This window comes from Odontesthes bonariensis, chromosome 10 (genome assembly GCF_027942865.1).
Source record: "Odontesthes bonariensis isolate fOdoBon6 chromosome 10, fOdoBon6.hap1, whole genome shotgun sequence".
Classification (NCBI taxonomy): domain Eukaryota; kingdom Metazoa; phylum Chordata; class Actinopteri; order Atheriniformes; family Atherinopsidae; genus Odontesthes; species Odontesthes bonariensis.
In genome coordinates, this window is record NC_134515.1 from 36,555,742 (window position 1) to 36,581,783 (window position 26,042).

Below are 26,042 nucleotides of genomic sequence, written 5' to 3' on the forward strand. Positions count from 1 at the left end.
ACAGAACTTTTCAACCTTTCGCCACATTTCAAGCTTCAAACATAAAGATATAAAATTAAATTTTTTTGTGAAGAATCAGACTTCGTTATAGGACTAGGTGTTGAAGTCCCTTCATGTTCATGGTAAGTGACAGTGGAGTGGGATTTGCCATTGCTGACCATGTGGAGCCCCCAGCGCGACACATCATCAGTTGTGTGCCCGGGCATCATAGGGTGTTTCGGCCATTTCCTCACAAGACACCCTCTGCCAGGGTTGGCCCACCACAGGCTGATCAGACCTGGGTTCGTGTCGCACGGTGGCACCACATGCTCACCTGGGAGCCCACGTTGTGTCCCTGCACTTGAGCCACAGCCAGTGACTGGTTTGCTCAGCTGCTGCAGACAGTTCTTTTATTGCCCTCCGTTGGGCCTGCCCTCTGATGCCAACTTCCTTCAGCAGCCCCGTGGTACTTCTGGCCACAAAGCCTCTGCAGCCCACCTCGACAGGCCACACCTTCACATTCCAGCCTCGCCCCTCTGCTCCAGCTGCTAGGTTGGCATACCGCAGCCTCTTCCGCTCATATGCCTCCCCGATCGCATCCTCCCATGGGACAGTAAGCTCCACAATGAAGGCACGGTGGCAGGACTTGGACCATAGGACCAGGTCCGGGCGCAAGTTCGTTACTGCGATTTCGGGTGGAAAGCTGAGCCTCTGACAGAGGTCCACCCGCATTTCCCAGTCCCGGGCTATGGTCAGTGGGCCCGCCTCCCGAAGAGCTGGCCTGGTCCCCCTACCCGGACAAATGGTGTCTTCCATGGGACCGCTGGCTGGGAATTTGGAGGCATAGCATTGGTGGTTACCCTTATTTCCTCAAGTTTGGCAGCCAAGCACTTCAGCACCTGAATGTGGCGCCAGGGGTACCTTCCTTGAGTCAGGCTGGTCTTACAACCCACCAATATGTGCTTGAGGTTTGCAGGGACTGCACACAGGGGACAGGCTGGTTCCTCTCCATTACCAGAGGTGTAGGTTGGTTGGCGAGGGCAGCACATCATATGTGGCCATGAGGATGAAACTAAGCCTGTTAGCCTCCATACTCCACAGCTCGCTCCATGTTATTCTCCTCCTCTCAACACTCTCCCATCTCGGCCAGCGGCCTTGCTGCGCTTGGAAGACTGCTTTGGCGCACCTAGCTGCTTCCTCCTGCTGGCGCACCTCTTCCACTACCATGTGCCGCTGTTCCCTTGGATTGGCCTTTTGCCATGTGGGTGTTGTTGTTTGCACGCCAAGACCACTCCTACCATGCTGAACATGCCCCACTATATCCCGGTGCCTGAGGGCGGCCTTTGCCACTGCGACTGCTGCCGATGGTTTCCATTTCCTTCCTGTTGCTAGTGTTGGAGCCACACCTCTGACGAATGGATCCCGGGATTCAGTGAGGGTCATTTCCAACAAGTGGGACACAATTGTGAAGTGGAATGAAATTTATTGGATGTGTCAAACTTTTTTAACAAATAAAAAACTGAAAAATTGGGCGTGCAATATTATTCGGCCCCCTTGCGTTAATATTTTGTAGTGCTGCCTTTTGCTGCAATTACAGCTGCAAGTCACTTGGGGTATGTCTATCAGTTTTGCACATCGAGAGACTGAAATTCTTGCCCATTGTTCCTTGCAAAACAGCTCGAGCTCAGTGAGGTTGGATGGAGAGCGTTTGTGAACAGCAGTCTTCAGCTCTTTCCACAGATTCTCGATTAGATTCAGGTCTGGACATTGACTTGGCCATTCCAACACCTGGATACGTTTATTTGTGAACCATTCCATTGTAGATTTGGCTTTATGTTTTGGATCATTGTCTTGTTGGAAGATAAATCTCCGTCCCAGTCTCAGGTCTCTTGCAGACTCCAACAGGTTTTCTTCCAGAATGGTCCTGTATTTGGCCCCATCCATCTTCCCATCAATTTTGACCATCTTCCCTGTCCCTGCTGACGAAAAGCAGGCCCAAACCATGATGCTGCCACCACCATGTTTGACAGTGGGGATGGTGTGTTCAGGGTGATGAGTTGTGTTGCTTTTACGCCAAACATATCGTTTTGCATTGTGGCCAAACAGTTCAATTTTGGTTTCATCTGACCAGAGCACCTTCTTCCACATGTTTGGTGTGTCTCCCAGGACCGGTTCCAGGCTCTGCTCTCCGTTGTTGGTGAGGAGGCTGTGCAGCGGGAGCTCGATGGCGCTGTGCGAAACAAAAAAGTTTTCCAGCTCATTGCCGCAAAAATGGTAGAGAGTGGTTTCAACCGGACCGCGAGCCAGTGTCGCATTAAAGGGATAGTTCGCCTCTTTTGACATGAAGCTGTATGACATCCCATATTAGCAATATAATTTATGAACATTGACTTACCCCCCGCTGCGTCCTTTGAGCCGAGTTCCAGCCTCGTTTTGGTGTTGACGAAAGTCCGGCTAGTTTGCTAGGGTCCCGAAAATAAAGCGTCTCGCTTCTCAAAACAATATGCGTTCAAAAGAGTAATGCATCACAAAATCGTCCCTCCAGAAAAAGTCAGACCTCACATCGCTTGACGCTATTTTTGCCTCCCTTCATAGCAATGCGGGCTATGTAAACTGTGCAGACTGAAGAGCAGACCGAGCAGTCCCCTGCTTCCGAGCAGTAAGCACCGTAACAGGTGCAACTATCGGTAGGTAGCTGAACGCATTGATATGAAGGGAGGCAAAAAATAGCGCCAAGCGATGTGAGGTCTGACTTTTTCTGGAGGGACGATTTGTCCATGTCCAATGTCCATGTAATATTTTAATGACATTGTATAAATTTTCATCCTCTCAAAGCAGATGATATTTCTAAGGATCCATCAGTAACATTTAATCAACACAGAATTATACTGTTTGCCACAAGTCATGTTTGAGTGTAACTTTATACAATCATAACTTGGTGTTTGTAGGGATGGGCTGCCATATTATTTTCATTAGTTTTCTCCTGTTCTTTTAGACGTAAGTGGGAAGTAAGTGATTTTTCTTTTGATTTCTTTAGGTCATCTTCCCTCCTGGCATAGATAGCTTTGTTCATTTGTTATTTTGGCCTTGGCCCATCCTGAAGCTTATATTGTAACTCCAAGCTGACTGTATTCTTCATACAACTTGTTAATAAACCTTCATGCTGGTACATCTTAACTATGTCTCCATGGCTGCTTGAGACTTTTCTTAAGAAGCTGGGTCATTTTCATGTTGTGTCTTGTTTATCCCTAAATAGGGCATAACAGTAACATTTTCCATTTGCTTTTGTTTTGTATAGGGAAGTGTTATGATGATGCTATTCTGTAATTATGTATGTATTAGTTTTTTTAGCCAAACCTTGTATTTTTATACCTCAAACTAACCATATTTATTTATTTTTATCAATACCTGAAAATAACCAATAACATTTTGAGGTCTAACCCTAATCAACCATCACTTACCGGAAAATAGAACATAGAACATTATGGGGAGAGTGGGTTGTGTTGGACCAACCAACTTGAGTCAGGGTTATAATGCCCAATATTGGCAATGACAGTGGCTGTTTGATTTATATATCACATTTCATCACATATAAACCCAAAGTACTGGATATTGACAAAGTATGTGAGAACCACACACAAAACAAAATTGCACAGAAAACACAGTACAGGTTCATATACACACAAACACAGTTATTAATTGTAGGCTTGTGAAAACAGAAGTGTTTTGAGTTTAGTTTTGAATGTTGTAATAGACCTCAAAAAGGACAGGGAGTTTGTTCCAAATGTTCTAAATGTTGTTATTCAAATTATATTCATCCAGTTACTTAAAGACATTTCCATCCATCCATTTTTTTTAAATTAAAACAATTAAATATTTCAGCCTGAAAGATTTCCTGCTGAAATGTTCGCAGCATCCATCAATACCTTTAACATAATTTAAAACATGAGTGGAAATATTTAAATTGTCATGATACTGATCAGACTGACTAGATCCACAGTGTCAGAAGGTAAGAACAGGAACGGAGGGAGCGACATAACATCTTCGGGTACTCCGGCTTCCTCCCACAGCCTAAAAACATGCATGTTAGGTTAATTGGTGACCTGTCCAGGGTGTAACCTGTCTCTTGCCCAATGACAGCTAGGATAGGCTCCAGCCCACCTGCAACCCTGAGTTGGGCTAAGCAGGTATAGAAAATGGACGGAAATACATGAAACTGCAAAGCTCTTGAAATCTGATAAAGATGAAGATCCAACCCACTGCTGTTCTGTGTTTGTATCCATAAAAAGACCTGTGTCGTTTTGAAAATTATGTATCAAGGTCTGAACTAGTCAGATTGTGGTCAAAGATTGTTAAGGAAAAGTGCCAGGTTGCCTATTTCAGACATGACATAGACATCTTCAGTTGCTGTTAGATGAATGTTGCTTTGTATTTGGAATTAGCAGCAAGTTCCCACTGATGGTTATGATCTTTTGAAGCTACAATAATGAAACCGCCAACTCACTCCATCAAGGCGTGGTTCCACAATGAAAATATGATTTTATTGGATATGCTGCTCTCTCACTTGAAATGATTTCTGTTAGGGATGTTTAAGCTAGTTAAAGTTTGTTTAAATTTGGTGTTTAGGAAAGACGACACAACTTACATTGAACTGATTTTAATCCACGTGTGTTCCTGCTTTGTCTCTGTGATATCTGACCCCAGCTCTGCAAAACACTAGCAGGCAAAACAAAGCTGTCATGGCAGCATAAGATGTTAACACAGTCTTAACAGCTGCTGGGAATTCTGGATGTGACAACAGTGACTGGTCACGCCCGAAACGTGGATATACCAGTAGACGTATCTCTGCAGCTCTGCGACCTTGTAGCCAGCAGTAGTAGGCACCTAAATATTCAACAATATAAACACAAAGACATTTCGTTAGCTTATATAATTTATGTGGTAATATAAATGGTGGTAATATATAAATATTGTATTGTGTATCATATTAAGGATAAATGGTTAGTCATGTATTACACCATCACAGGCCACAACACAAAGACCAGAGAAGGGGGGGGGGGGGGTTTCAACCAGCCCATGTTCCCCCTACCCTCTCCCCCGCTGCAGCCATCCATTCTCCGTCCCTTAACACAGGGGTTCCCAAACTTTTCCATGCCAAGGCCCCCCAAACAGTATTAGCTTCTGGCCGGGGACCCCCTTTGCAAACCACAGACAATGCTACAAAATATGTAAAGAAACATCAACTTTTAGAAGGTATTTTCTTTCTTTTATTCACGGACAGTAGCTTGCTGTGTGAATGCAGCCTGACAAAATGCTCTTCTTTACGTCTGAAAAAGTCAACCGTTTTTTCGGACTCCGCCAGATGTTTTTGTATCAAGTGAAGCTGAAGTTTCGAAGGTTTTAAACACTCATTTGAGAGGGTCTCCAGACAGAGGACGCATTTCGGGCAATCGTGGGCATTTTTCTGTATGGCTGTAAAGCCAAACATGTATGCTGCCTCATACTTTCTGATTTTAGTCGGCCAGTTCTTTCAGTCTCTTCCAAGTCAAAAATCTGTCCATTTTGGCTAAGCTACCTACACGCTAGCTTGAGGAGCAGAGCAGCTTGAGAACAGGCGAAAACCGCCAGGTCTACGATGTTTTGACTGGCAGCCAATCAGAAAGACAAGCATGGCAAATAACATTTCGAAATGATATATTATTATAAATTGTATTTTACAATACTGATTAAAAAAATGTGATAATTTTTTATAATGATGTTTGAAAAAAATTTTATTCTATTTTTTTTATTTTTGCATTTTTTTCTTATCTTCACTCCAATTTTCTGAGGCCCCCCTAGCGCCCCCTGGAGGCCCCCACTTTGAAAACCACTGCCTTAACACACCCTCCCCCAGTTGTTGTAGTACAGTGAGGATCCTCTTCTTGGACTTTTCGAGTGCCTTTAATATCATCCAGCCTCTAACACTTCAGAACAAACTGATCGAGATACGAGTGGACCCCTGCCTGGTCACCTGGATCTGCAGCTACCTGACTGACAGGCCGTAGTATGGCAGCCTGAAGCTGGACTCTGCTGACAGTGGCAGAGAAGAGGACTATGGACAAACTATTGGACATTATAGACAATGCCAGTCACCCTCTGCACACCGTCTTCAGCGAACTGTAATAACTGTAATACCTCAGATTTAAAAAAAAGCTGGTCTAAATTCCTGCAGAAAATTCTTAATAGTGAGAATGCAGACATCTACTTTAACATTTTTAATGTTGTTATACTAATTCCTATTGAATAAATTAGAAAACAAAATTAGAAAACTCAAACTGACTGTGTTAAGAAAAGAATCAGGAAAAAGCTTGGAAGCATATTCTACACTAAAGGATTTTTACAAAAACTGACATGTGAACACTGTCATGTAAAGAAGAAATGGCTGATTGGAGTACGTACTGACATTTCAGCAGCTAATACCTGAGTCCTTCGTTTTTGCTGGTTGAAACACAAGGTGATGCCCAGCATCGATCAGCAGCCTAGGGGGTGTGGTGCTGAGGTTGCCACTTGCAGAAACCTCCTGTCGGTAGATTGGTTTCGAACCTTGATCCCAGGCTACAGCCATGCTGGGACGTGCCCCAGGGCATCCCAGGGTGAGGACATTGTCTGCTTGGTGGTTCACGTAGTAAACTGGTACTAGCAGGGTAGCAGAACTATGGCACAGAAGCAGAAATTCATAACAGGTGGGATAATTATCTATTTTGTACCCCAAACTTGTGTCATAAAGTAACTACAACAGGGAAATACATTCACTAAGCACAACGCTTGAGTGTTTTACAGTCTCCAAAGAGATGCCGTAACTAGGATTTATCTGAAAGCCACAATCATGGCTGCAGGCTCTTGTCACATAATCTATCTAAGAGGGCGGTGCTTCAGCACTGGATATCTCCGTCTCACATATGTGCAAGTCGAGTTATTATACCAACAAAGTTAGCTGTGACCATGTGATGACATACGGTGCACGCCCCAGTATAAGACCCCCACGTCATCCCGCAATCTGTTCCTACAGAATCTTCTCGCCCAAATTCCGAGTGACAGACAGCTCTGGCGGTCATCCAGAATTCATAGAACCGTAGTTACATTCGTAACTCTCGAATGTGCTCACTGTGCTAAATTCCTGCAAACACTGTTGTGATGAGACAATCATTTTTGATCTGCCCAGCAGCGCTGGAGCTCTTCAATATAGGGTTTCGAAGGAGGGGCCGAGAAAGCTGCAGGCTGTGGCGTCTGTCTAAAAAAAGCAGTCGAAGGAGCTGCTGTGACGGGAGTATCTTCCAGCCCCAGGTGTGCTAAAGCCTGGCTGGCTTCAGTGAGGCATGGCCAGCTTCTGATACACGCAATGAACCATCAGACCCTTGAGACAAATCGTCAGAGGCTCAAGAAACTGAGTTTTTATCCTCGTCCTGTCCACCCCCCTCATCATCAAACAAACTGCAGGAAGCTGCAGTTGACAGCACATCAATATCCTGACAAGGCGAGCCCCTTGTGGCAGAGTCACCACTGATCCCCTATCATCAGGCTGTGGATTGAGCAGAAGCTCCTTAATCTGGGCAAACTCAGATGAGAGAGTGTCCACCTTCCTAACTTTCCTAGGAGGTCCCTGTGAGACTGTACCTGCCGGGCCTGCGCTCCCGCTAGCGGGTAGCAGCACAGTATCCCCTTCCACCTCTGCCAGTCCAGCCCTTCTGACCGACAGTGGCATAAACCTACAGTTCATGCATGGGTTGTCAGATATACTTGTCCTCAGGTGTTCAACCCAGAGACAGGCAAACTGATTATGGCCATCCTCAGGTTGGAAGGGGGGCCATACAAGAGTTACAGACATGCGAGCTCAACATGTCTTTAAGTGGGACAGTTTCCAGAAAAAGCACTAAAGAATAATACAGTCAATACTATGCTGCACAATTATCTCATAAACAGTGTAAGTCACAGCAGAAACACTGTGCCACACAGCCACACAAAAATAAAGTTCAAAGGCGTCCACACCGCAGCGTCCCTCAAGAACACATTTATTTCAACGAGTCAGTGCACTCCCACTGCCCGACAATTTAAAGTAAGATGTCTAATGGCGTGCTTACTGCCGCTACAACCCACCGAAAACCGAGTCAAGAAACTAATGGTGCGTTCAGACCGGACGCGGTGCGAATTTTCGGGTCGCGTTACTCGCGCGAGTTTTGCCGCGGGTGTAGTTGAATTTACTCGCGTTATGCGCGCGAGTAAACGACGAGCGAATATTCGCTCAAGGGGCTATTTGGCGCCATTCCCTCCATTTCATTTTCTCATCAACCATGGCTGATATAAGTACCATCGCGTCCTTGTACCTGCTGTGGCAGTCCGAGATTTGTCTGAAACGCACACGCCGTCGTGTCTGGGTCAGTGACATCATCCGGAGGTGCACTCGGCTCGGAGAATTTCACCGCCTTCTCCAGGTGTTGCGTCTGGATGACGGCCGCTTCCAGCGGTATTTCAGGCTCACCAGGACCCAGTTTGATGACCTGCTCGGGAGGATCGGTGCCGTGATCTCTCGGCAGGACACCAACTACAGGCGCTCCATTTCAGCTGCGGAGCGCCTGTCCATCTGTCTCCGGTGAGTGGCAGATAAATCAAATAAAAAGATCCCGGGGCGCATGACGTCACTGTCGTCCAGAATCTCAACGCTGATAGGCTGTCGTGACGCGAATATTTCGCCAAAGTTGGATTTTCTGAGCTCACGCGAATTCGTGTCTTGTCATTCGCGCTGCGGTATTCGCTATTTGCACCGCCTCAAAACCGCCATTCGTGCCGCTGGCTCGAATTCGGGTCTATTCGCGTCTTTGCATTGACTTTGTATGTAATCACGTCGCGCGAAAAATTCGCACCGCGTCCGGTCTGAACGCACCGATAGCGTGTAATATAACATGCGGCGAAAACACAGCCATTCAAAACAAATACAAGCTTGGCGAGCTACCCGCTCTTATCATTGGCTAACAATTAAAGAAACTTAGCTGACTTACCTGTCTGCAGTAATTCAGTATGAATCATAACGGCGAGATTGCCGCTGTTCGCCCGAAAGAAACAGACACACTTGAAAGAATAAGCGGCTTGCCGCAGTCTCTGGTGGACGAAGAGCCGAAGCACCAACCTTCATGTTACGAGACTACCAGCGGCGAGTCAAACTAACCTGCTTTCAGATTTTTACTCAATTGCGAGAAGATAGAAGGAACAGATTGTGTGATGACTTGGGGGTCTTATACTGGGGCGTGCATCCTACCTCATCACATGGTCACAGGTGACTTTGTTGGCATAATAACTCAACCTGCACATATGTGAGATGGAGTTATCCAGTGCTGGAGCACCGCCCTCTGGTGGTCAGGAAAAATTAAGTGGAAACATGTTTTCCTGTAAATTTCCACAAAAACAACCTCTCATGTCCTTAATATTGTATGGTAATGATTGCCAGTTCTTTTTAATTCAGTAAATTCTATGAATATACTAATATCACCCCACCTATGTCTAACCCTGCCACTTCTGCATTTCAGCAAAATTTCCACCAACTGTCCAAAAGTAAAGAGCGTTAAAAAAGTTTTATTGGACAACTACCTCTAAATCACTGAGTGTAAGACAAATTTCTAAAGCTAGGACCAATACGCCTTTATTGTCCATTGTGTCAAGTTTGAAGGTACAAAGGTGAAATGGGGGATTGAAACTGATCCGCCGCTGATATACCTACGAGTCAGCAAATGAGGGATTAATTAAGGCAAAACAATGATTTGTGCACTGCCACACATGAAGTCAGCATTGTGGAACTGGCCACTCTAACCAGTGTTGCCGTCACTCAACTGATTCCACAACATCAGTTGGGTGTGTGTAAAGACACAACAAGGCAGGGCTGAGCCTCCTCTGTTTGATATGTGTTGATCACGAGATGGAACAGTGGTGGGTTAATAAGCACCTGCTGGTTTGGCACAACTGATGTGTGAAAGAGGTTGTTGGCTTCACAGGGCGGCACCTGCTGCACTCACTTAATTTTAAGCAAGATGCTTTCTGAGCTGCATGGGTCTCACCGACTGGGGCAGATTGATCTCAGGCAAGAGCAGAGAATCAGAAGCCCTTTTTTTTTTTCCATATCAGTTGGTCCTTCTCAACTGATGGGAAAGGTCCTTGTTACCATGAAGCTGTTTCTCTAATAATTCACTCAAACCAGATAGAGGTCAGTGGGACAAGAGAGTCAGTGGGACCAGGAGCTAGCAAATTAGAAGCTTGGACCAGTCGAGCAATGAGGCCTATGGCTCAGGTCTCTCTAGACAGTTCCCCCCCTCTGGACCTTTTCATGTCTCTCTGTCCTAGGCAGAGTCAGTGAGATTGATGAGATAGCGAGTCAGCACAATCTTTTTTTAATAATGATCTCCAGTGGCTTGTAGCAAAAACTTACAATAAAATTGGGAAAAAAAAAACACCTTACAAAAATAAACTTAGTGGTTGACCAACTTAACCTGCTTGTACACGTTATGCCCCCTGGGTAAATGATTTGATCATCGTTCGTCCTAAATTAAGACTAGAGAATTTTTTGGCCTTTGGCTCCCCCCACATAGCTATGTAACACCACCATCATAAAAACAAATCACGTCATCAGCCCTGAAGATGTACAACCATACACATGAATTAGTTGTCATGCTGAAGAGGCCACAAACATGTCAAGCAACCATTAAACATTGTGGTGCATGGCTGGAAAATCAAGGTCATGAACTGCAGCATCTCAGCGCTCAGCCCCAATATTGGTTAATTGTAGTCAAGATAGATTTCTCCAAAGTTCTACATGGAACATTTTATGGAACATTGGACCTCTCCTCTCTGAGACTGTAGGTGGTGATCTAAAGATTCAAGGCTTAAATCTTAAGTAACACTATTAAAGGCTCATTTAGCCAATGATATGTCATAGAAAACATATAGACACTTTATTGACATGTTAAGAAGGTTGAAAATGTAAATTATTTCTTCAAAGGAATATAGCTCTTGAACTGGGCAATTAAAAATCCCTGTCCCATTAACCTGACTGTGGTTGTCTTTTTTTGTGATCAAATCTACCCTCTGCAAGTCTAATGCTTGTCCTGGTCTACTGCGCATGCTCACCTGTATCCGAGAAATACCATCAAAGCAAGCAGTTTAGGAGTCGGAGGAGCTTCAGTTGGACAGGGCACTTGACAGCTTTTGACCTCCAGCTTAGGCCCTACTCTGCTTTGCTTCAGATGACCAAAAGCCCTGGGGACTGCCCCAGAACCACATGAAACAACTGTCTGATTCGCCCATCTGTAGCGTACATGTAGGAAGCGGGAATGGACAAAACAGAGTCCTATACGGACCTTCTCCCCAGGAACTCCACAGCGATCACACACTGACCATGGCTGGAAGCTGGTGAAGACCTGGTACAGTGAATGTGGAGGGCCGAGTCCTTTGCCTTCCTCAATTCTCTTCATCAGACTTGTGAGCCGAGAGGAATCAAATCAGTGGATTATCAGTGGTTACAAAATACTTATTTAAAATATGCATTTTACATTTTTGCCACAAATCTCCTTTTTATTCTTGATTTGAAGATGACTATTGATGTAAAGCTATTTTGATCAAAAGGCAACTAGATGTTTTGCTTTGTATTACAAAGGTTTTATGTGTTACTTGAACAGTTTTATTATAATAATTTTGGATAAAAAAAAACACTCAAATGTTTGTCATCGCAAAATTTTTAAATATCACAATTTTTTTTTTTTTCACCACCTGCCTTTCTCCTCACCTCTGAGTGAAACTGAGTGCACGAGCTTCCTGGATGTCCAGATCGTAACCAAAGAAGAAGTTTCTTTGGGTGGACCCGCAGATATAGAGACCAGAGTCGTGGACCCCCGCTCTGAAGATTAACAAGCTGAAGAGCCGAATGGAAAATCGACTCTGCAAGTCACTGCTGTGAAGGACCTCACTTGTGTCCAGTAAGTTGTTGCCATGGTTATCTGTCAGGGCTCTGGTCTCCTCTGAGTTTCCATGGTGTTTCCTAAAGAACCATACAACTGATTGGACCTGAAAAACATAAGAAACAAAAATAACTAGTATAAAGTGCTATTTATCATGATCTGTATCATGGATATTGTTAGCACATCAAATCCAGAGACTCCAATTATTTTTATTAGATGCTTTTACTCTCATTGTTTGTTACCTTTAACACAGTTAAACTAAACAATAGTTTGATTAATATATACACTGAAATATATCTATGAAATTAAAAATACACAATTCTAGTTAATTAAATTGATATTCTAAAGAGCGTCAATGTTAACAGACCAATATTGAAAACAAAACAGGATATGTTGTTTAAAAATAAATTTATTTTGAAAATAATATATATATATAAAAATATATTCAATATAATCGTAATAGTATTTAAGTAAGAAGCAAATCACCCTTTTAAGAGAACGATAGTACATACTAAAAAGGGAGCTTTTAGTTATTTGATAAGGGGAAAGAAACTAAATTTAACTCACACAGGTTCCAGAGGGACTAGTGTAAAAAGTGATAATCGCCTTAAATGTTGAAAAAATAAATTGGTAAAAGCTGAAGAATAAATTTGAAAATAAAAAAAAAGATCTGAAACAATGAGGTATGAAATAAGGGAGTTCTGTACTTCCCATACTTCAACTAGCAGCTGATAGAAACTACTAAATTATGTCCAAATGTTTGACGGGTCATTAACTTTTGCCATAGAAGATAAAAAAAGACAATATTTCTGGTGAATTTGTTCCATATTAGTTGCACCATGCTGCAATTACAGCTTGAAATAATTACATCCCACAGAGCAGGATTACTTAAAATGTGTACATTTAACTCTCTTCCTCATGATGTAAAAAAATTGAAGGTCTGTGAGGCACAGCTCTGTGGGACCCAACAGCACCTCTGCAACCTTATCTTGAGTATTACCTAAAAACACTATCCATCTCCCCTCAGGTACTACAGACCAGTTTCCCTAACAGTCAATTCAATTGAATTTTATTTATATAGCGCAAAATTACAACAAATGTTGTCTCAATGCACTTCAGATACAATCAAATTCAAGCCACTTAGAATCCAATTCATTGTGATACAATCATAATCCACTCAAATCCAGTTCATTAGATTCCAAATTAGTCCAATTCATACATACAAAGCCAAAGTATCCTAGCTATGGAAAACCAAGAGGTTGCACTGAAACTTCTCTCCAATCCTGAGTCTGGAGAGTAACTGTGGAGTACTAAAAAAACTCCCTATTAACAGGAAGAAACCTCCATCGGAACCAGAACAAGGAAGGGCGGCCAACTGCCTCGACCAGCTGGGGTTTGGGAAGACCGAAAAGAGGGGACAACAAACACTGTAACACCAGGACAGGGATACCTGCTGAGAAAGAGGAACACAAGCTAATGACAACAATAATGTCATATGTACATGGAGAGTAAAGAGAGCAGAGGGAGGAGAGGTGCATCATGGGAGGTTCCCCAGCAGTCTAAGGCTACGGCTACATGGAAACGAAACGAGTTTTTTTTTTAAAACGGGTACGAAAATTCTTGCAACCACACGGCAACGCTGCTGTAAAGACTCAGGTCCAGACGAAAACGGATGAAAACGATGAAACGATGCAGTACACACGCCACTGTGTCACGCCACGCTGTGAGACAGTAGAGAAGTCTCACAGCGTCAACGTTTGACTGACGCAAAAACGTTTTCGCTGTAATAATGGAAACGAAACGACCTCGTTTTCAAACTTTCCCACTCTGGAACCCGTTCTCAAAAACTATCGTTTTGGGGTAGTGGGAACGCCGGCTCCGTGTGGCCGCGACAGTGAAACGATAAGAAAAAGTATCGTTTACAGTGAAAAAACGTTTTCGTGTAGCCGCAGCCTAAGCCTACAGCAGCTTAACTATGGGATGTTTCAGGGTCACCTGAGCCCACCCCCCTAACTCTAAGATTTATCAAAAAGCAAAGTTTTTAAGGCCTGATCTTAAAGGCAGAGAGGGTGTCTGCTTCCTGAAGCCAAACTGGCAGCTGGCTCCACAGAGAGGGGCCTGATAACTGAAGGCTCTGCCTCCCAAACTGACAGCTGGTTCCACAAGAGAGGGGCCTGATAACTGAAGGCTCTGCCTCCCAAACTGGCAGCTGGTTCCACAGAGAGGGGCCTGATAACTGAAGGCTCTGCCTCCCAAACTGACAGCTGGTTCCACAAGAGAGGGGCCTGATAACTGAAGGCTCTGCCTCCCAAACTGGCAGCTGGTTCCACAGAGAGGGGCCTGATACCTGAAGGCTCTGCCTCCCAAACTGGCAGCTGGTTCCACAGAGAGGGGCCTGATAACTGAAGGCTCTGCCTCCCAAACTGGCAGCTGGTTCCACAGAGGGACCTGATAACTGAAGGCTCTGCCTCCCAAACTGGCAGCTGGTTCCACAGAGAGGGACCTGATAACTGAAGGCTCTGCCTCCCATTCTACTTTTAGAAACTCTGGGAACCTCAAGTAAACCTGCAGTTTGGGAACGAAGTGCTCTGTTAGGAAAATATCTTACAATGAGATCTTTAAGATATGATGGAGCTCGGTCATTAAGAGCTTTATATGTAAGGAGAAGAATCTTAAATTCTTTTCTGAATTTGACAGGAAGCCAATGAAAATATTGATCTCAAGATCTTGCATATTTATAGTTTTTTTTAAACACCATAAACAACATCACTCCTGTAGCCCTCCCTCCACTACAACCTGTCTGCCTTTGTGTCAAACTATAGAGGAGGTTGGAGCTGAGCTCAGGTGACTTCAGTCAGGGAGGGCTTCAGGCCCAGACCCTGTGCTGGTCAACCAGCTGTCCCTCTTCAGAGGCTCTTCAAAATGAGCCTTCAGATGGAAAAATGCCTGGTGCTGTGGAAAACGTCTTGTCTCATATTAGGGCAACCGGTGGAGCTGAATGACTACAGACCGGTGGCTTTAACATCTCAAATCGTGAAGACCTTGGAGAGACTTCTTGTTTGTCGCATGAGATTGCAGGTTGCTAAGGCTCTTGATCCCCTCCAGTTTGCCTACCAGAAACACAGGAGTGGAAGACGTGATTCTGTACATGTTGCATCGGGCATATGCTTATCTGTAATGTGCCTGGTTCATATGTGAGAATCATGTTCTTTGACTTCTCCAGTGCCTTCAACACCATACGACCTCCCATACTGAAAGACAAGCTGCTCGGTATGGGTGTGGCCCCCTCCCTGACATCATGGATTATAGACTATTTGTCTGCCAGACCACAGTATGTCAGGATGGGGAAATGTGTTTCTGGAACACTGGAATGCAGTACTGGGGCTCCGCAGGGTACTGTTTTGGCTCCTTTTCTTTTCACCCTGTACACATCAGACTTCAGGTACAACTCAGAGTCCTGCCACATTCAGAAGTATTCTGATGATACGGCTGTTGTGGCATGTGTGCATGGTGGACAGGAGAAGGAGTACAGGGACCTTGTGGAGGCCTTTACTGACTGGACCAAAAATAACTGTTTGCTCCTGAACACCACCAAAACCAAAGAGCTGGTGGTGGACTTCAGGAGATCTAAAACTCCATACCAGTCAGTCTGCATTGATGGAGGGGAGATAGAGACTGTTCAGACCTGCAGATACCTGGGGGTGGTGCTGGATAATAAACTGGAGTGGTCTGCCAACATAGACGCAGTGTACAGGGGGGGCCAGAGCCGTCTCTTCTTCCTGAGACGGCTCAGGTCCTTCAATGTCTGCAGTGATATGATGAGTATGTTTTATCACACTATCATTGAAAGTGCACTGTTCTATGCTGCTGTCTGCTGGGGGAGTTGCACTACAGACAGAAACTGTAGGCGCCTGGACAAACTGGTGAAAAAGGCTGGTTCTGTTGTAGGCAGAAGGCTGGACCCTCTCAGTGCTGTGGTGGAGCAACGGATGAGGAGGAAATTGTATTCTGTTTTGGAGAACAATAAACATCCTCTCCACAGCATCCTGGCAGGACAGAGGAGCAGCTGCAGTGAGAGTCTCATCTCATGTATTTGCTCAATAAAACCCTAGTGCTGTACAACCGCTGAAGCCCGTGGTTAGAGCTAATAAAACATTAGACTTAACACTCCATCAACAGGCAATTACTTTTGTAGAATTTTGTCAAACCTGACAAAATCTTGCCATTATTAATGTCAATATTAGGATAGTGTTAAATATGTCAAGGTTTTTTTTGTACTTGACATATGAATAAAGACCTTGAGATTATTCATCAATTTGCTATTTTCTTTTAAAATGGCAATATCAAGGCCTCTTTATTTCCATATATGATCAAATGAAGAGCCTTCTGAGGAAACATTTATGGTCAAATTAGGCATATTGATGACCATAGGAAGAGTATTTGTTGAGGAGTAAAGGTGAAGCAAGCCCAAGAACATTGTACCAACCCTTATTCATGCTCTGGAGAATTTTCGCTGTCACTCCATCTGGTAGATTACACAATTAATAGAATGCTTTCTTGTTGAACGGTTACATTCTGTATTTTGGACAATCCACAGCTGTGTGGATAAGGTGTATTTTTGGCACAACACAGATCCTCCCCTCATTCTCGTTTTCTACAGTGTATGCTATGTACGACTCGCTCTGTAAATGTTGAATTATTTACATGTTTCTGATAAAGTTGTAGGTCTCCAAGAACAAATATCTAATGATAGTGGTATAGAAAAGATGCTTAAATGCATTAATCAATAGTACACATGCATAACTAGGAGTTACACTGTGTATATCTTGCTACATTTAAAAAAAAAAAAATCTTTTTTAGTATGACTAGAGGAATAGCTTTATTATTACTGCGTTAAATTGCACAATGCAGTTTTTGAAAACAGGTAATGTACATAAACACACCATGCGATGTAAACTCATCCATCCATCCACTTTCTATACCCGCTGAATCCGTCGGTCGGGTCGCGGGTGATGTAAACTCGAGTCTCAAAAGTCCACATGCACATACAAGCTGATCCGTGTGCAAATATAATCTGATCCATGCTCATCAGGACATGTATGTGTGTAAAATTATTTCACAAATTGCTTTGTATTTGTATGTGCATTTTGTTATAAATTGGCTTTATTCTTAGACTTTATGTATTCATATTCTGTAGTTCACTAAATAATCTATGTTCCTAGTTTGTACGTGTACACTCTGCTCATACAAACGCAATGTATGTCCAAGACTTTAAGATGACGTAGCGGGATAAAATAACTGGGTCAGTTAAAGCGCCTCTATTAGGACAGATAGGTCTGGTACAGTAGATGCATGCCTGAAACAACACTCACACACACACATTGCTTATCACATCCAAAGAACATGACGAAGACGGTGGATGGCCTGCTCACATCACTATTAAATGTTCAATGATACGTTGTCAAGTGTAGGTACAACCTCTGAGATAAAGGTGAACATAAATATGAAATGTTTCCGGATATCGGGACTTGGTCGGACGGATTTCATGCGAGAACTCTGTCTCTCCGAGTCCAGCGCTGATACTTGACATGTGACCTCCAATAAATACTTTGTTTACCTTAAGACTTCTCCAGCTTGTTCTTGGGCTTCCAATAAAAGAATCGGGTTAACAATTTCAACACATTTTCGCAAGTATCCAAAGTCACTCACAAATTGTTGTTCACATTTCTGAATGGAATCACTCCAAATGGCTAACTTAACTGTTGTCATGATAGGAACAAGCAGAAATAGAGAGGGTGGGTTATATGAGAAGTTGCTCACTTGCCCCTCAGTTCCCATCCTTCAAAACAGCCTGGTCTCAGGCCAACTGTTTCAGTAAGAGTGAGAGACTAGAAAATTCCTAAAGAAATTTTGGATGGGTGCCAATCTACTGCCCGTCCAATAAAAAAATATTTTAGTTTAGTTAAAGTCGAGAGTCTCCTGTCCCATATAAACTTTGAATGAGGTCTCTGTGGTGTTGTGTGACTGAGTTATGAGGCCTCCAAAACAGGGCATTTTTTGGCATTTTTGGCTCGTTAAGTGCTTTTCAATCAATTTTTCCATTGAATTTTGGGTCTCTGCGAGACCCAAAATTCCTAAGACAGGTCTTCTGAAGAAAGTTGAGAGACTCCTGTCACATATAAACTTTGAATGAGGTGTCTGTGATGTCGTATGACAGAGTTATGGCAACTCCAAACTAGTGCTTTTCAATCGATTTTTCCTTTGAATTTTGGGTCTCTGCAAGACCCAAAATTCCTAAGACAGGTCTTTTGAAGAAAGTTGAGAGCCTCCTGTCACATATAAACTTTGAATGAGGTCTCTGTGATGTTGTATGACTGAGTTATGAGGCCTCCAAAACGGCTTTTTTTTTGGCAATTTTGGCTGGTTAAGTGCTTTTCAATAAATTTTTCCTTTGAATTTTGGGTCTCTGTGAGACCCAAAATTCCTAAGACAGGTCTTTTGGAGAAAGTTGAGAGCCTCCTGTAACATATAAACTTCATTTTAAGTCATTTTTATCAATGTCCAGTGTAAAAAACAGTTTTTATGCCATTTTAAATAAGCTTAAGGCCTCCACCTTGGCCTTTTTCTCCTAAGCAGTCTCTGTCTCAGCCCTGAGCAGGCTGTTAAGCTTGTTGCTAGGAGACAGCTTGTCAGCATGCACAGGTTCCAACTGCCAGCTGCACCAACTGACACAGACTTATCCCTGCTTAAAATGGAGCATTTTTGATTTTCGGCTACTTTCTCGAACAAACGGTCACAGCTCGAAAAGTAAAGCTCGAATCCGTATCATTTTTGTACCGTGAGCGCCACAAGGGACGGCCGAATCCAGCGGTGTGATTTTCATTCGGCTAACCCCTCGGGCTCCTTTTAAATGGCAATTTTAAAATCACACTGAAACACTGATTTTAGGATTTTAGGCATTTATAATGGGATTGAGGGACGGAACTTTGTGCTCAAAGGCAATTTGTGATAAATGTGTGTGACAGAGGTCAATGAGTGTGACATTGTGTGAAAGAGGACAAAAATACCTACGTTTTGCTGTAAAATTTGTCCAGATCGGCCAGATATTTCAGACGTGAGAGAGTTTTGTTTGAAGAATCTGTGATTAATGATTTTTAGAGTGAGAGGTTGAGTGGGAGAGACGCCAGATCTGACATTTTGGCACCCTCAAACGTAAACTGCCGTCGTGTCCAAGCCGTATTGAATATATTCAAGCCCTTCGAGTCAGTTATAGCCGAGTCTCGTGTCACTTACAAACTTTGAATGAGGTCTGTACGATACTGTATGGCTGAGTTATAAGGCCTCTAAAAATGCCCTTTTTCAGCTCGTTAAGGTTCCAAATCGGCAGTTTTTGACTTTTGAATAGGGATTCCCTGTTTAAATTTTCCGACGTTTTCCCAATTTGCGGGAATTCCTTTAGACTAATGAGAGAGAAAAGTCATTGCACACTATTCCCGATCAATGCGCACCTAACGGTGCGCTTTTCATGGCGATCGGACCAACGCTGCCAGACTAGTAGCGAACCGAAATTTAGGGCGGAAACGGGAGAATAATAATCTGGCACAGGAGTAATATGTTTGCCTAATGCCTTTGGCATTGGCACCCATAATTAAGCGCCACTCTACTTAAACCAACCAATATTCTTACCAAAGCTCATTGTCTCGTACATTTTAGGAAGACTTCAGGAAAGTGTGTCAACTTGTTAAAACTTAGTTGCCGTGCCTTTTAAAAACATTTGGACAGTGTTTAAAACCTACGTCCATGCCAGGAAGTCAATAAAGTCAACTTAACTCTACCAAATATGTCAAGATGAGTGGTTAATATTGTAGTACAATTCTGCAAAAAGCTACTTGATGGATGTAAAAAAAGATTCTAAGAGCATTTTACCAAAACTGCCCAAACACAAAACCCTTTTAATGCAGTGTTAAATGATTTAGTAAATGGTAAAATGGACTTGTATAGCGCTTTTCCTGTATAGCTGACCACTCAAAGCATTTTAACACTACATGCCACGTTCACTCATACACTCGTGTCTCAGTGCTAAGTGCTACACAGTGCTTTTTTTCCTACGCATGCACACATTCATACACCAAGGGATGGCAACATGGGGTTCAGTGTCTTGCCCAAGGACGCTTCAACATATGACCTGGAGGAGCTGGGGGTCCAAACCAGTGATTGCTCCTCCTTCTTAGCTATAGCCACCCTGAAAATTTAGGGCAAATTTGACCTGGGACCTAATTTGTCCCAGGTCAAATTACTTTTGAAGGAGTCGCAGGTATTTTTTAGCTCCGGCCATTTTCTTTTTTTTTTTTTACAAACTCATGTTTACTGACTGAAACTAAAAAAAAATGTCTCGAAAAATCTTGCCAAGGCTCTGAAATAGACAGCAACAACTCGCCAAAAGAAAAAAGGCAAGAGACTTTCTTGCCTTCAGATGTCTGATCGAATGTTGTTTGATTGAACTCATCGTCCAATCAAATATAATCACCAGTGTAATGCCATAGCTTCACACTGTTCCAGCTAACAAACTTGTCCCCTTTAGTTAGTGGTAGTTACTGCACATGACTCCAGTTATGTTTTTAATGTAATCCTTTGAGGATAAATATACTATAGCTGGCAACAGGGCTGTTGTACTCGAGTCCGGTCTTGGACTCGAGTCCGGACTCGAGACCGTTTTTTTATGGTCTCGGACGTCTCGGACTCGCTGTTATTTGACTTGGACTTGTCTCGTCTCGGCCACTGGTCTTGCCAAATATGGTTCTTGGTCTCGACCGAGTCCAGGCGTCTTTATTTTGTTACAATATTCAAGGGAAAAGTAACCACTTGATAACCAATCACACACCAGTTTATTTTCGCGAGCCCTGCATCTGAGCCTTGCCAACGTTCTTATCCTTATCGTTCATTTATTGTTCATTTATTCACACACACAGTGAGAAGATGTCGGCCAAATCCGCTATAGTGAAATTTGGTTTTACTAATCATAAAGAATTTCTCAGCACATCACTGAAAAAAAAACACAGGGCAGATTGCAGATTCTGCAAATCGATTATCTCTGAGACATCTGAGACGACTTCAAACTTCATGAGACACCTGCGGAGGCATCATTCATCTCGGTAAGTTAACTGCAGAGCTAGGCAGTGCTTAGCCTCATAGGCTAAGCACTGCCTATGAAACGATTGTGAATATGGAATAAGCGATTGGTTGTCGTGAATTACATTTGTGGTTGTGTGATACTGTACTTGTGTTACAAAGGGTAGCAGCTACACGAACGCTCGAGCGTTTACGTTAACGTTCACTTTAGGGTAAAATAAACGGTGGGGTAAAGTAAACGTTGCATCAGGTTAAGTCAGCCCTAAAGTTATAAGTTTGATACTGTATGGTGGTAGCTGTGTTTCATATTTGCGTGAAAGGTGGTTCATTTTGGTAATGTTTATAATATCTGACATTGGCGATGATTTCCTCAGTTTTATATTGAGAGGCTTAGCAACAGCCAGCTACTGACATTACTCTAACTAGCAGGAGGCGCAAGCATGCCCTGGCTGCACGTCTCTGAAACGGAGCAAAGTTAATATATATTGCTGAGTTGCTTGTTAATTTATATAACTGAGTATATAACATAACTTTGTTGTTAACATGTTATACTGTGTGATCTGATCGTAATAAACTGTATGTCAGGCCACATGCATTTAATAGAATTTGACTTTTGAGGGAGTGAGAGTGGCTACTGTCATGCATACAACTTGTTCTTTTCTGTCCTGGACTCGGTCTTGACTCGGACTCGAGTCTTTTGGACTCGGTCTTGTCTTGGACTTGAACCTATTTGGACTCGGTCTTGACTTGGTCTCGACCGGTCCTGGTCTTGGACTTGTCTTGGACTCGACAAAGGTGGTCTTGACTACAGCCCTGGCTGGCAATGGGTTGGATTTTTTTATCTTACTTTAGCAGGTTAATTGTTTTAAAAAACTTTTGACATTCTACTTTTAGTGTAAAATGGTATTCAACCCTAAACTGAATCATTGTTTTTATGTTTTCATTTCTTTTTCTCTTCAGGCTGCATGCTATCAAACATTATGTCTGTGAAACAGAATACATCAAATAAATTGCTCATAATCCAATCATAATGCAATTTGTTGTTTTGACTGTATTATATTTCCAGCTGGAACTAAAAAGCCTGCTCAAAATGGTCTTTGGTTTACATTACCTCTTGTGGCTTACAGTGGCAGGGCAGCTCCACGGTGGCTCCTGCGAGGTAGGCGAGATTTCGAAAGGTCAAAAAGGCAGGGCATGCTCGGCCAGCAAACACATCCTGCTTATCTTCAGGAGCCTCATAGCCCCACACACCAGAGGACAAGAGAATTAATATAGAGAAGGATGTCAAGAGCATTTGGTTTCTCTGAAGAGGAACCATACTCTTTTTAAGTAAAGAATATGAGAATTTCAATTAATAATTTCTTAAAAATCATTTTTTTTCTTCATATCTTATGAATGAAACTCACAAAAGTTTACTTTCAAAATATGGATTCTCATGAGCTTACTAAGGACCAATTCTATGTTGTCAACGCAAACATCTCCGTGCATTCTCAGTAATGACATCACTGCAAATCCCTCTGAACATTCTTTTTGATGAAGACATTCTTAGAACACTGCAACATAATTCTTGTAACTTTGGTTTGTCGTCAGGTTGAAATAAATTGCAAAGCTTACATAAGCTTTAAAAGTTTCGGTGCAATCTGTTGGTTTCCTTAGCTAGGAAATTGTTTTTGAATTGGGTCGAAATTAATGAATTGGATTCATTTATAAATAATTATGACTTATTAGGATTATGAATTATGATTTAATAATAATTATCAATATTTTTCTATCGTCTGTTTTTCCCACTCCTCTCATGCTGCGGTTATAAACAGTATTGTTCCATGCAGGTGCTGGGCTTGTCCCGAACTTTTTATTTCATTTTAGTTACCTTAGTTTGCATGGATGTTTAGGGAAAGAATGTTGCCAAAGTAGAAATTCACATTAAAAACATTTAAACAAAAAAATTACATTTGATGCTTCGGTAAAGATTAAACAGTTCAAAAAAGTTTTTGCTACAGTCATGTTGTCAGGATCTGGGTGTTTTTTGTGGTGTTTTTCTATTTAATTATTGGTTCTGTTTTTGCTCAGAGCTCTCGGTTCTTTCTTTATTAGATCAGTTTTTGTTTCACCTTAGCTTTGTATTTTCCTCATATTCAGTTATGTTTAATTACTCCTTGTGTGTTCTTTGTGTTAGTTAGATTATTTCTCCGTTATTATTCTGGTATGTTTTCCCTTTGCTTTAGATTCAGTTTCCTAAGTTCGTCTGCACTCCCTCGCCCCCTGTGCCATCTCTTTCCCTCCTCAGTCTGTCTCCTGCCATCGGCCCTCTTCACTCTCACCTGCATCCTGTTTAGTAATCAACGTCCCCAGTGTATATATGTCTTTCTAGTTTCACCACTCCTTGCCGGATCCTCGTCTTATACGTCGTATTTGTCTCTCTAGTCTACTTGTCTCCCGTCTCCCTTCCCGTGGTCACCTCTTGCCAGTTTTGACATTCCTTAGTCTCATTTTGGTTTTGTTCCTGTGCTCCCTGTGTTCCTGGATCTTTTGTATCATTATTTATTTTCATTAAATCATTCAAATCTACCCACCCCCACTACATTGTCTGCATTTGGAAAAAATGTCTTTTTGTCTTTTCCACATCAGGCAGTTCCCGAGTATGTTGATTAAGGATCAGCCAAGAGGAAAACGACCATTCTCAACCCCTACCACTTGCATTGTGAAAAGGACATTCACATTTATGTCCTTTCAGAAGCCAGTCAGCTCACACCAAAAGGCTCAGAAGAGCTTGAACTAGCACATGCTGGCCTTGGGAAGAGGATGTTAAGTATGCCAGACCACTTGACACATGATGAGGTAATCATTTAGCATATAATATTCTGTAATGATTAAAAATGTTAATCATTTGCAGAATGGTGAATCATTTAATTTTTTAAAGATTGTGGCTCTACTTTCCTAAACTCAAGACCTTACTAGGAGGTTGGATGTTTTTCAAGGCTTCAGTTAAAATCTTCCGAAATCCCTTATTATGAAAAATGTAGCTGTTAAGGTTTTGAAATTCAACACCTCAGATGTGTCAGGTGGTATTAGGTTTTGAATCACCATTCATAGCACCATTAAATTAGTAGATGACACTACTATGACTTGTTTGCCTGTCAAAATATAACTTTACATTGTAATGATTGTGAAACTTCAAGGTTTTACAGAATTGACTTATTTTCATTTTAAAATAGGTGGTAGTGGACGGCGCAAGCTGTCCATAATTCCAACTGATGCTGAGGGTTACTCCACAAGGCTTCTTACATCAGCATCTAACAATGGGAAAAACACAGTACTTGTTGTTCCACTACAGGAGAAGCTTTCTACTGAACCACTTTCCTATGATTCAGTCGAATTTGCCAAGATGCCACAATCAAAATGCATTATATGTGGAAGTCAGATGCTTTTGCATGTGGAGGGATGCAATGGCCCATCGACTGTAAGCTGTATTACATCATGTCTCTCACCTCTCACTTTTAAAAAAAATTTTTTTAGTTAGTTTGAATTTTTATATATTATAAATTTTTTATATATTATATATATAATATTTAAGTGTTTGTTTATGATATACTTTTGTATATGTACGCTGGCGCTTCTGCATGCCAAGAGGTTCAGGCTGGTATCTTTCCAGAAAGTTGAATTTCTTGAGAATAAAGTGACTGTTTGACAGGGTCAAACCCAGCCCTGACTGCTGCATTCTCTCTTGGTGGGCTTGGCCGAGGACAGCTCCCGAGCCAATAACTGCACAAAGGCCCGAGCTGCTTCTTCTGCTCGGGGCGACAGACCCTGTCAAACAGTCACTTTATTCTCAAGAAATGCAGAAGCGCCAGCGTAGCTCACTCGCTTAGCTGGCTGGCTTGTATTGATAGTTGCACAATTGAAGCAATTAAGATTAATAACTAAACAACTTCTCATAACAAGGGGATTAAGTAGCCAAACATGTTAAATTAGACGTTTCACTTACCGCTCTGCTGTCGTTGCTGGAAGCCGTGTTGAACCAACTGAAATTCACATGCGTATAGCGCGGTTTAATGTGATTGGCTTCTCAGTAAATCGTCTCCCGCGAGGGGTGCGTTCTTATGATTGGCTGAAACAAGGAAGATATCTGATTGGTTGCAGATCATTCCGTGTTAAAAAAAAGACATTTGTCGGTTGACTCAAGTCAGGGGAGTCTCAAAATCCACACACAAATGCAACGAAGTCCACAGACCAGAAGCCGTTTGTAAATAAAGTTATATTTGTATGTGCATCCGAAATACATAAATCATCCTGAGCATTTGTGATAATTGAGACCGATTTAACTCCATATTTTTCGGCCTTTTGCTCTCACACTCATCGCCATAAATATGTAAAGAATGTAACTAAACTGGACAATGCTGCAGATTTAACATGTCATATGGACTTCTGTAGTACAAAGTGTGAGGATATCTTCTCTTTCACCTGAAAAGTCATATAACTGATGGCATGACAGTCAAGACTTTCAGACAATGTGACAAAAAATGAACAGTTAAGTCAAAATTCACATCGGTTTACAGTTTACACTCAGCTGACATATGGTATGAACACAAAATGAAGTAGTGATTTGGGCTGGCCACAGACTATACAATTTTTATTATTGTACTGTAGCTTTAAGACTGTTCAAAACAATAAATGGAATCACCATACAAGTTCACAATCTCTAGTGTTCATGATATAAGTTTGCATGCATATGTGGCAAATATTGTGTAACAGTGATAATAATATATTTTATTTCCATGTGTTCTAGAATCTACTTTATCTACAAATCTTGCCAGATGACTCAACATATACAAGTCTGACTTCGCTCTCCAGTCCCTCGCCTTGCTCTTCATCTTCACTGTCCAGCATTCCATCCCTGTCAAGCTCTTCAGAACCATCAACACCACGTACTTCGCACAGCCTAAGACGATCAGCCAACAT

General features: G+C 42.4%; 1 protein-coding gene across 1 annotated transcript; it reads right to left on the reverse strand.

Annotated features, from left to right (window-relative positions):
- Window positions 1-4,636: 4,636 nt before the first annotated feature.
- Window positions 4,637-26,042, reverse strand: LOC142390431 (Ig-like V-type domain-containing protein FAM187A). Its single transcript, XM_075475847.1, is given in 7 exon segments — window positions 4,637-4,863; window positions 6,439-6,671; window positions 11,128-11,456; window positions 11,746-12,060; window positions 22,195-22,386; window positions 24,783-24,890; window positions 25,923-26,042. Coding segments are annotated over 7 exon segments (1,524 nt in total).